Genomic DNA, 12145 nt, shown 5'->3' with positions numbered 1-12145 from the left:
AAATATGCGTGATGAGATTGAGAAGCTAACGTTAAGGTTTGCAGTTTCTACTCTGGTACTGTTTGAAAGTCATGTTGAGTTATATAACGAATTTACAGTCCTTGCTTGTTGCCCCTAGCTATTATATGAGAGTTGATCTAAGCTAGCGAATTTCAAGAATCTAATTTAGTCGGGCCAATGAATTTCCGAAACTAGATGCATGAGCATAAAAAGATCTTGAGAACCCAATTTGCTTCTAAGAAAACATGATTAAGATAAAAAAGATGCAAACAAAGTTCTTCAAATAGTCGAGAATTTGCAAGTTGTGGTTGTAGCCAAGCTTTCCTGAAGGCTTAACTTTCAAAACTGGGACAATCACTTGTAGGATGCATCTAATACATAGCGAAATATTATCTCTTAATAATAAGTTAATGACGTATTTTTCCTTTTCTTCCCCCCTTAATTTTTATTCTTCAAATAAACTATTAAAATTCTAATTAAGTATAGTATATTTTATCGTAAACAGAACAAGTTGTATGTATGTATATATGGAGAACATAGAAGGTCAAAAGTTTGTTACCCTTTCAACACGAGAGGTTGATATGCATTTGGTCTTTCTAATGGCTTTTTCAGACAGTAAGAAAGGCATTAAGTTTAGGAATCACAATTTTTTTTGCATAGGAAACTACCCTTTTAACAGATATACATGGGTATCATATATATACGAGAAGCCTAAAAAGATGACAGCCTCATATTCTTGTTTTCTTCCTTGTTTACCGTTCCTCTACCATTCCCACAAGCCCTGGTTTTATCATTAGGAGAGAACCAACGTTGGCGGTGGTGGTGGAGGCGGGCGGTTCACGGCTGCGGTTGCAGTTGCGGTGGTAACTAATGGCCAGAGACCATATTATGGCAGATGGAAAGAACTCAACACGAAAAGTAATGGTGGTAGCCGATCCAACTCGTGAATCAGCAGCCGCCCTTCAATACGCGCTCTCCCATGCAGTCGCGGAAAATGACATGTTGATTCTTTTGCATGTTGGTAACCCTAATGCATGGAGGAATCTCCTTGGTTCTATCATCAAGAAGCCATTGCCAAACTCAGCTACATCTTCGTTCTCGTCCACGTCCACGTCCACGACCTCTCTACCCTCTCAATCTGAAGAAGGAAGAGGCATACACAATAATCCGTTCGGTGCTTTCTTTAAGAAATCACTAGCATCCTATGCATCACCACCGTCGTCGTCCATGCTCTCCAATGTGGCGGAAGACGGTGGTGTTAGAGGATGCGGAGGAAAGGGATACATGGATTTTCTTGGGACAATGAAACATGCGTGTGAGGTTGCGCAACCTAAGATAAAGGTTTGTACAGAGACGGTGGAAATGGATGGCAATGCCAAGGAAAAGGCTTCTATCATTCTTGCTAAAGCTGCATCCCTTGGTATTGATGTCCTTGTTATAGGTCAAAGAAGGAGTCTTTCTAACGTAATACTTCGGTGAGTTTGTAATCCTTCCACACATTAGCTAATTCAAAATGAGAATTACAAGAACTATAAAATATGGTAATCTAAGTAATAATAGCCCCCGAGCTATGGTCAAGTGGTAAGTGTGTAGCGCGTGATGTATGGTAGATGTATATTACGAGTTCTAATCATAACACGTGCTATCTAAGTGGAAATAGGTAGAGGAACAAGCACATTATCCATCGAGTTTCAAACCGTGCGCCAGTTGGCCCTCAGGAATTAGGACGTGCATGTAACCCCCCCCCCCCAAACCACACAACATCCTTTACTTCCTTTCTCTTTCTTGTTAGAGTAAATTGTAAATCTTGTATTTGTGTGGCCAGGCCAAGACGAAGTGTATCGCTAAGAGGGCTGGGGATGGATATGGCAGAATATTTGATTGAGAACAGCAAATGCACCTGTGTTGCAGTACAGAGGAAAGGCCAAACTGCAGGATACCTTCTCAACACCAAAACTCATAGAAATTTCTGGCTCTTAGCATAATCTTAATTATACATGTATAAAATAGTTTCTTCATTTTCCTATTTCCAATTATAAATGGCTCGAACTCTACATCCTTCTCAATTTTATTTGGTTATCTACAAAGAGTATTGCTATGTCAATTTTGGGGTTGAAATAGGAAATAGATGTCATTTTATTCTGTTTTAGTCATTGGGAAGATTATGCTATCAGGGGCGGATTTATGGGGCGGAAGGGGGTTCAGCAGAATCTCCTTCGCTGGAAAATTATACTGTGCATATAAGGCAAAATTTGTTTTGTGTTTCTATAAACTATATGTTGAATCCCCTTGACACAGCCTAAAAGCGTATCTCAGTGATCAAGGGACTTCAAAACCTTTGTGAGGTTGCTGGTTCTATTCCCTCTGGCCACAATCTTTTTAAAAAAAAAATCTTTTTTGAAATCCCTAAGCAGAAATCCTGCCTCCGCCATTGTATGCTATGCCCAAGTGCAAGAACACAACAAGATTGTACATGCATTCTCTGAAAGATTACTGGGCATATACTGTTTATCTATGTCTACAATACCAAGATAAAAAATATATAACCAATGGGGTAAAGACCAAAGATGAAGGGACCAAGGCAAGCTGTGAATAATAGAAAAAACAAAAGAACACAAAACTATGTTATTGTAATGCTGTACCAAGATATGGAGCTTCATAGATGAAATTGCATGTAACAAAAAATGTACAAAACAAAAAGGAATTCAAAGTTCATCATGCATTGCTTGTTCTAAGGGTACATTTAACTCAGGTGCAGGATTCATCTGAACCTGAGCAACATTTGCACCTTCTCTACCAACTCCGGGTACTATCTCCACCTGTCCAGCTGTACCAGCCTTCACAGCTTGAATTAGCTTACGCTGCAACTTGAGCAGGCCAATACGCTTAGACACCACATAAAGAACGGCCAAGGAGAAAATAACAAATCCAACAACCAGTATCACCCTGCTCAAAATCGTGTTAGTGTTGCAATAAAGGTTAAATACATTTTTAAACAACATACTAACTAGCAGGGAGAAGTAGGATACAACAAAATTGAGAGTAGAATTGCAAAGAAAGGTCAACGTTATTTTATAAAAGTCATTGTCACATGATACCTGTCCAGAACGTCCTGCCGTTGCATTGTGGACAGAAGGCTCCGCGTTCTTGTTAGCAAGGAGCGGTGGCCTTTGTATTCACTCTCAGCTTTCGTTAATACCCCTGTTGATTCATCTGCAGTATCCAGACCGTGTACATTGTCATCTAGTCTCAACTTACATTCCACATTCAGGATATGAAGAATACGGTCCAAAAGTCATAAAACCGACTACCAGACTCGTCACATTGGATAGTAAATGCACATATTGTAAAAGTAACCATGTTGTTGTCATCTTTCAAGAGGTGTATCTCTTGAACACGCCTCATCAAAGAAACCAAACCGAATCATGTATAGCATACCACATTGGATGGGACAGATCCATCAAGCAATGTAATGAATAACTTCAATGTATTTTCTGGTCAAATTCTGGTTACATTTTTCCTTACGCCGATTAAGCTTTTATGCCGCAAACAACAACAACAATAAACCTAGTGTATTCCCATAAATGGGGTCTGGGGAGGGTAGTGTGTACGCAGACCTTACCCCTATCTTATAGAGATAAGAGAGGCTACTTTTACGGTGAGGTAAACATATTTAAGTGCACTTAACCTAGTACATAACCTGGGTGATCAGTCAAATAATACAACAAGACCTAGCTCTAAGTAGAGCTTTAATTAACCAACAAAAATGGCATATATCAGAAATTGAGGTTTATGACGTTTATTTTCCACATTACTTCAGAAGCATAATCAAAAGTAACAGAAGAAGAATCTATTCAGAAGCAAGCAGGATACTTGTCAAACCGAATATGTTTTCGCTGTAATTACAAACTTATTCATCCTATAGAATGTTTGACACACTTCCTAACATTATGTCCAGAAAGAGGCCCCATTATTTTTGTTGCATGGCAAGAAAAACTGCAGTTCTTTGATGTTTCTGTGGATATAGCACCATTCTTAAAGAAATATCTTATATACCTAGGGATGTCAAACGGTGCTGTGCGGTGTGGTGTGGTTGCGGGGCAAACCCACATAAACCCGCGAAGATTTCAACCTGCGCCGCCCCGCATCGCGTAATTTGTTGTTTTCAACCCACCCTGCCCCACATAAACCCTCACCCGCCCCGCACCGCTTAAATTTTCTTAAATTTTTTTTTTTTGAATAATTTGATAGTAAAAAATGAGATTCATAAACTTCTTTTTCATTTTCCAGAAATAGTATTAATTTAATTTAAACCCAAGTCCTATACAAGCACCTTTCTAACAAAATTAAAGCGACAGTGTCTTGCAGTTGTTACCATATTCAAGTCTTAGGTTATCTTCTTCTTTTTTTCATTAATGGTTTGCAAGTTAGGAAGACTTTTCTAAATTAATGAGTTTTCCGTTTAAGTTTTTGTCTTTTAATTACAATTGCTATAAGCTTGGTTGTTGTAACATTTTTTATTCATGTTGCAATGAGTCGTTTGAGACTTCAATCCCCAAATCATCAAGAAAGGAAAAGTACAAATAGCTCTAAGTCCATCTTATTTATAAAGGTGAGAAACCATGTAATCTAATAAGAAAAATAATACATAGTACGACACTAGTAGACTGTTATAAGCATTAATGTATAATTTTGAATCAGTATGTGTTTCTTGGTCACACCCGCGTCAACCCGCACCCGCCCGCAAACCGCAAGATTTTTTTCTAAAAAACTTTAAACCGCCCCGCACCCACACAGTCACAAAACCGCCCCGCCCCACATAGGTTCAAACCCGTACCCGCACTGCCCCATTGCCATCCCTATATATACCCTTCAAAAAGAAAAAAGGAAAAGGGGAAGGAAAAAAAAAACTTTCATCTCAATATGAACTTTTTCTTAACCATCCATTTCATGCAATCAAAATCTTTTTATGAAGTAACAACGACTCAATAAATAGCAAAAGAACTAGGGAAGAAAAGAAAAATGTCATCTGAATGAAGCAACATAAAGTAAACTGATAATAAAGATTAAAGACATCATGCCAAGAGTGAATGTCATTCATAAACATGGAAAGGTACTTACCAACTGTCATTAGAGTGCTTGCACTTCTTTCAACCTCCTGTAAACATAGTATAAACGACAAGAGAACAAGCAGCGTTATGCAACACACAAAGCTCAAAAATAATAATATGAGTAAAAAGAAAATGGGTCTTAAAATCAAGCAGATCAAAATAGAAGAAAGATGGCAATAACCTGAACCATAAGTTGGCGAGTGCGGCGCAGGCTCTCCGTAATGCTTTCAGCTGCAGATGTCATTCCAGCTTTTGTCCTGGAAAATACATAAATAGTTTAGATATATGGCACCTCAGTTCAATAGAAAGAAACATTTTGATACTTCTTCCCCACGAAAACATAGCTGCATGAATTTTTAAAGAAGATATAACCACGGCAGTATAACGACTTAAAAAGCACCACGTACTGTAGATTTCGCCTGCGAACTGTAGATTCTTCTCCACCTCCCAACAGAAGCTCCCTCTGACATCGTACGAAGGCAGATGTCAACATGACATCTTTTGTAAGTATCAGCGCCAAAAGAGGAGATATTGCAGGTAATAAATTTCCATGTGTTTGACATCATATCAACAAAGATGACAGAATGATTTCTTTTGTGAGTATCAGTCACAAAGAAGGATAAATTGCAGGATGTTCCGGAAATTAATAATTCTGGCATGCTAAACAGAATCTCTACACAAATATACAAATTACCTCTTCTTGGGCAGCTTTCCTCATGTTTGCCTTTGCTTGTAAATTAGCATTTCTTAAACTCAACCTCAAGCTGAAACAGACATTTAAAAGACAATGAAGGAAGAGGAAAGCATATGGTAGTAACTAATTTCATACATGCAAAAGTGAGAATAGTATCATGTCGTCCTCCCACCATGATCATGGTTAGTGAGTAAAAAGTTTAAATATCCAGTGGAAGAAACTCATGAACAGCCCAAACCTTACACAGAACATGATACCCAAATAAACCTATAAATAATGAACGAAACAACTTTTCCAAAAAAGCATATATTATTGATTCCTCATCTCCTGGGATGGAGCTTTTTCAAGAGGACAACAAACAACTATGCCTCGATCCCAAACTAGTTGGGGTTGTTTATAGGAATGCTCTATATCAATTTCTCTTCGAACCCATTTCATTCCAATATCTATCCATATTCAGACTTAATGCAACTGTAACGAACAATAACAAAAACCTAATTGCCAACTAGTTTTTTAAGTATCACACATATGGATCCTTTACTTGGATTTTTATGTTGTTAGCTAAATGTGCATTGATTCTAAGAGATTGTAGGTCTTTCCACACACCTTGCCTCCTTGTGATTTTGGATCTACCTATCCTTTTTAGCAACATTAACCACCATAATGTCACACTTACGGACTGTAAATTCGGAGACCAACATAAGAAATGACAAAAACATCTACACCGCCTCTCTTAATTCATCCTATATGAGTGCTACTTGCATACTTTATTTGATGTGATAATTTCTCATCTTATCGGATCTTGTATTACTGCACATCTATCTTAATGTTCACATTTTTATGATACAACTTATGGATTATGGATATGTTGGCTCTTAGAAGCCTAGCATTCACACCCATATTAAGACATGGCATCTTTCTTCTCCAAGATTAACTATCCAAACAGACAAGTATAACGTACACAACGTACAAGTCAGCGTATGATTCTTGTAAGGCAAAGCTACCTTTGGATTTGGGTTTTCCAAGATTGAGCCAAAGACTGAGTCTTTACAACTTGATCATCCAAAGGGAGTTGTGGGGCTAAGAGATCAAGCTTGAATTGAAGTGATTGAAGCAGATTCATTCCATCTTGAGCAACACCATTCAATCTTGGGAGTGAACTTTTCTCTTCTGCAATTAATCTTGTCGATTTGCCATATTCTTTAATGGAATTGATGTGTTGTCGGGTCTGTTTGTATGTTTCTTCAAACTCTTTTTTCACTTTTTCTACTTCCTCCACCACCTCGTCCATTTGGGGGTTTTGCAGAGTTGAGTCCTAGCTCTTTTAGCAAAGAATTTTGGGAATTTTGGGAAAAGAAATTGCGAAGAAGACGAAAGATCCAAAAGAAAGTTTTGTTTAGTTCAGGAAAACGAAAGAAAAGATTACGTCGCCTAATGAAAAAAAATGTATTTAGGACTTTGAATTAAACTTCATATTAGTAAATAATAAATAAAACTTTTGGCAATAAATCCTAAGGTATATTGCAAATACATGGTTAATATCTCCTTAACTTAAATAATTAAGGTATATTGAGGTTCGTACTAGAGCTGCTTTAGAGGAGTCCTATATCAAATTGCAATCTCGAGAGTGAGTAATAATTGAACCGAAAAATTCAAAAATAATCAGATTTATAAGTTTTAATTGAAAAATAGCTACAGTTTCAAAAGTAATCAAAATTTAGTCACGATGTAAAGATAAATCTGAACGAAAACACTGTTCAAAATCCGAAAAATATTCCAGCATAATATACTGGAGTTTCAGTATAACTACAACATAATATGCTGGAGTTCGAGTATAATATACCGGTCCAACATAATATGCTGGAAATTGATACATAAGTGCTCCAATCTCCAGTATATTATGCTGGAACTTTTCGCGTGTTGCAGTTCCGGCATAATAGGCTGGAAGTTCATACACATGTGTACCAATATCCAGTATATTATGCTGGAACGGTCCGTGTTGCAGCAAAATAGTGGCTATTTTTTAATGACTTTGCAAACGCGGCTATTTTTGAATTATCAGTCCGAAAACGTACTAGCCCGTACTATTTTTACCCGATAATAGGTAGATAGGGTGAACTACCATGGACACAATAAAATCAAACCTTATTCTGCACTCCCTCTCGCCGGCCTAAAATAATTGGATTTAATGTACTCAAACAAACAAGAGTATTGTTTCAAATTTAAAATATTTTTATCACTTTATTAACTCTAACCATGTGATTTTTGTTTCAATCAAATTCTTAGTTGGGCCTTGCGACAAACAAGCAGATTCTCAGACTGAAGAAGCAGTAATTACTATTGTTGAAGTCCAACATTTGGAACAACCTCAAGCTGGTGCTTTCTATAAAATTTACCGGCACTTTTTCAGATACAAAGAGTATTTTTATAAGTTTAACTTCACAAACAATATAGCTTCATGTAGATAGAATTGTAGAGAACCATGAGCAGCATTTGAGAATTGTGTTTCAGACTCTGAAAGAAAGAAAATTTTATGCTAAGTTCACCAAGTGTGAATTTTGATTTCAGCGTTCACGTGGCAAATCTAATCATATACTTGTTCGTGAAAGGATTGTTACTACATACAAATTGACAAATTTGTAATCGCATACATATATAGCTACTATGACTTTTAAGTAATAGATGATTTGTAACTTCTCAAACATTAATGTATGGGTCAAAATTACCTTTGACATGATCAAACCATGTTAACATTAAAAAAGCACTCGTGGACTGCCATGTGTCGCCAGTACGACTTCGATAAAGGCCTGCCCGATGTCGAAGCGATCTCTTAAGAAAATGAAGGGCAGGGCCAATGAAGCTGTTGAAGACCAAGGTCGAAGAGTCGGCAGAGATCGAGATCGAAGAATCAGTGAAGATCAGAGTCGAGGTCGAGCACTCACCGTAAATAGAGTAAATAACGACTAATTTTAGGATAAGACATCAGAGGAAGAATATTCTAATGGATATTCTCTGAACCTGTACTATTAGGGTATTCTAGGTATATATTCCCTATAAATAGAAAGAGACAGAAGGATATGGGACATAAGATATTCATTTGTAAGAAAACACATTGACTTTATAGAGAGAATATGCTTTATTGCTAGCACACGAAAAATACCTTTTTACTAATATCCTTGCATAACTTTTCCACTAGATCCAAGAACTATTGGAACATTCGAAGGCTCATCATTCATTCATCATTATCAGAAGGAATATCCACAAATCTCACCCTTTTTTTTCGGGTGACTCGCATGTTCTTATTTACATAAATGTCATTCATTGCTATTTATTATTATTTAATGTTATCTTCCACCTTTTGAATCGTTGAATATTATTAGTGTTGTCCACATTCATTGCCATTCGGTCAAATATGCATATTATCTACTACAAAATCGATTATTTTGTCTTTTGGATATTAATATTAGCTAAGATTGACTCTACTTTATTTAAATCTAATCGGTAGAACCCGGATCTAAATTTTGGGTCAAACAGTTTGGCGTCGTCTGTGGGAATTTCTTAGCTAATCTTTTAGTTTCCTTTAGATCCACAACTCACGTGAATTGCTAACCTGACAAACCACATGGTTTTTCTCTTTCTCTGCACGTACGGAAACTTACATGGCATGTAACTAAGGAGAAGGATTAAAGTGACAGGTGACTTCCCTGGCAACCTCATTGTAACGACCCGGCCGGTCATTTTGTGTATTATAACCCTGTTCCCTTATTTACTGCTCAATTTATACCTTACAGTTGATTTATAATTTATCGGATTAGTTGGTTCAGGTCCGGAAGGATTTCAGAGTGAAATGAGACACTTAGTCTCATAATTGAAAACTTAAGTTAAAATAGTGACCAGATATCGACTTATGTATAAACGACCCAGGAATGGAGTTTTGATGATTCCAATAGCTCCGTATGGTGATTTTGGACTTAGGAGCATGTCTGAAAAATTATTTGGAGGTCCGTAGTGGAATTAGGCTTGAAATGCCGAAAGTTGAATTTTTGGGAAGTTTGATCGGGGGGTTGACTTTGTGATATCGAGGTCAGAATCCGATTATGAAAATTGGATTAGCTTCATTATGTCATTTATGACTTGTGTGAAAAATTTGAGGTCAATCGGACTTGATTCGATAGGTTTCGGCATCGAATGTAGAAGTTGGAAATTTCATAAGACTAAAGTTTCAAGTGAGTTCGCACAAGATCTAACTTCAAATGAGTATAACTCTCATGATACGAAGTGTTTTATGTTGTATTACCTATCAAATGAAAGATCTTTGAGTCTAGTTTCTAACGCTTCAAACCGTTCGTCATTTGGACATTCCTACAAGAAGTTATGACTAAATTACCAAAGACTGGAAAAATATAATTCTGCGACCAATTATGCGATCGCAAAATAGTTATGCGATCGCAAAACTGCTTCTGCGACCGCAAACTGGTCGCAGAATGGACCAGAAGAGCCCAGTTCTGGGCACCGATTTTGCGATCAATTTTGCAGCCCGCATACCCATTCTGCGGTCCATTATGCGACCGCAGACCTGTTTTTGGAGGGTTAATTTTTCTATTTTCATAACCCGATCCCATTTTGATAAATAGGCTTCGGGGCAATTATCTGATGGTTTTAGAGAGAAGTAAGAGTGTTCTAGAGAGAGAAAGTAGATGAAGTGTCTTGTTCATCAAATTCTTGTCCAAGCCTTGAAATCCAATGAGAAATCCCTCAAGTTCTTCATCAAAGAGGTAAGGTTCTAACCCCTAATCTTCAATTTCGAGTTTGGGTAATGATAGGTAATTAAGAACATGATTCTTAGGTGTAAGAGTATTATTTATATGTATCAATAAGGTTTATGGAAAGAGTCTTGAGTTCAAATGGGTAAAGATTGGGTTGAAAATGGTAAAAATCTTCAATAACTTTAATTGAAGATTTGAGGGTCGAGTTGATGTCAGAATTTGGTGAAATTTATATGGTTGGACTCGTGGTTGGATATGTGTTCATATTTTGTAACTTTTGTCGGGTTCCGAGACATGAGCCCCACGAGCAATTTTTGAGTGTAATTTCGGATTTTGAGGAAAAAATTAGTATTTAGATATGGAATAAACACCTATAATTTGGGTTGACTGAATCAAATTAATTGTGACTAAATTCGAGCCGTTTGGAAGTTGTTACGCACAGAATGGAATTTATGGAAGCATTGTTTAGCTTGGTCGACATTGGATTCGGCTTGTTCGAGGTAAGTAACTCTTCTAATCTTGGAGCTGAGGGTATGGACCCTGAATATACGTATTATGTGAATTGTTTGGAGGTGACGCACATTCTAGGTGACAGGTGTGTGGGCATGCACCGTAGGAATTGTAACTTGGTCAAATTCCATGGGACTGTATAGTTGAATAATCTGTTGGTATCCGTACATTCTCTACGTGTTAGAGAAAATTGAGCTGAGACTCGTATTAAAAATCATGCTTAGGCATATGTTGTTGTTGATGGTGCCCATTGGGGTCATGTTTGTGGTTGAATAATATGTTCAAATTGTAATTGTTCACTCAGTCATGTTTATTCATTTCATATCATACTTCAGTCTCTCTTATTTATTGTTGATGCATCATATCATTGTTGTTGGGCTATTTTTCATGACATTGTGAGCCCGAGAGACTGGAGAGATTGATGACTTAGTGAGGCCGAGGGCCTGATTGTGAGGATTAGTGTGGATCGAGGCTGCCCGCCTGCAACATACTTTATTATTATGGCACGTGAGTTATTCGTACGGATTCTGATATGATATTATAGCACGTGAGTTATCCATGCAACACATGAGTTGTCCGTGCAGATTATAATGCTTGGGCTGAAGGAGCCCCTCCGAAGTCTGTATACACCCCCAGTGAGCGCAAGTACCTACTGAGTGCGAGTGCTGAGTGACTGGGAGGCATGAGTGATTGTGAGGTATGCCCAAGTGGCAAGAGTCATTGTGAGGTATGCCCGAGTGGCAAGAGTGATTGTGAGGTATGCGCGAGTGGCACGAGTGACTGTGAGGTTTGCCCGAGGGGCTGCATATGAGTGATGTTCTGCCTGAGGGGCTGTTTATGATTTTATCACTGAGTTGCATCGTATTGGCATGCACACATGACATACAAGCATAGAGATGCATTTTCCTCATGCTGTACAACATCACATCATTCATGATTTCTCACACATTTTTGACAGATGGGCATAGTGATGTATTTGTTTTACACGGGTTATCCGGAAGGAAAAATAAAATATCTTATTTATTATTGAAAAGATTTTGGGAGAAATTTATTGTTTTCAAACT

General features: G+C 37.5%; 2 protein-coding genes across 2 annotated transcripts; one reads left to right on the top strand and one right to left on the bottom strand.

The window, feature by feature from the left end:
• Positions 1-661: 661 nt before the first annotated feature.
• LOC104086478 (uncharacterized) lies at positions 662-2137 on the top strand. The gene is made up of 2 exons (XM_009590735.3): positions 662-1475; positions 1826-2137. The coding sequence occupies exons 1-2, from the start codon at positions 871-873 to the stop codon at positions 1983-1985; spliced, it is 765 nt and encodes a 254-aa protein (XP_009589030.1). The 5' UTR covers positions 662-870; the 3' UTR covers positions 1986-2137.
• A 431-nt stretch (positions 2138-2568) lies between these two features.
• On the bottom strand, positions 2569-7383 carry LOC104086477 (uncharacterized). The gene is made up of 7 exons (XM_009590734.4): positions 6810-7383; positions 5806-5875; positions 5519-5574; positions 5293-5368; positions 5122-5158; positions 3099-3213; positions 2569-2946 (listed from the first exon to the last, which is right to left on the bottom strand). The coding sequence occupies exons 1-7, from the start codon at positions 7094-7096 to the stop codon at positions 2706-2708; spliced, it is 882 nt and encodes a 293-aa protein (XP_009589029.1). The 5' UTR covers positions 7097-7383; the 3' UTR covers positions 2569-2705.
• Between the last annotated feature and the right edge of the window lie 4762 nt (positions 7384-12145).

Source organism: Nicotiana tomentosiformis, chromosome 9, assembly GCF_000390325.3.
Source record: "Nicotiana tomentosiformis chromosome 9, ASM39032v3, whole genome shotgun sequence".
NCBI classification, from domain to species: Eukaryota; Viridiplantae; Streptophyta; class Magnoliopsida; order Solanales; family Solanaceae; genus Nicotiana; species Nicotiana tomentosiformis.
Note: the sequence above shows the minus strand (reverse complement) of the source record. Positions and strands in the feature narration are given on the sequence as shown.

Excerpts from the sequence above, each read along its gene's own strand:
- LOC104086478 (XM_009590735.3), top strand. The coding sequence starts at position 871 with ATGGCCAGAGACCATATTATGGCAGATGGAAAGAACTCAACACGAAAA. Across the intron at positions 1,476-1,825 it reads CTTTCTAACGTAATACTTCG|GCCAAGACGAAGTGTATCGC; the intron begins GTGAGTTTGTAA and ends TTGTGTGGCCAG.
- LOC104086477 (XM_009590734.4), bottom strand. The coding sequence starts at position 7,096 with ATGGACGAGGTGGTGGAGGAAGTAGAAAAAGTGAAAAAAGAGTTTGAA. Across the intron at positions 5,369-5,518 it reads GTTCGCAGGCGAAATCTACA|GACAAAAGCTGGAATGACAT; the intron begins GTACGTGGTGCT and ends TGTATTTTCCAG. Across the intron at positions 2,947-3,098 it reads CGGCAGGACGTTCTGGACAG|GGTGATACTGGTTGTTGGAT; the intron begins GTATCATGTGAC and ends GATTTTGAGCAG.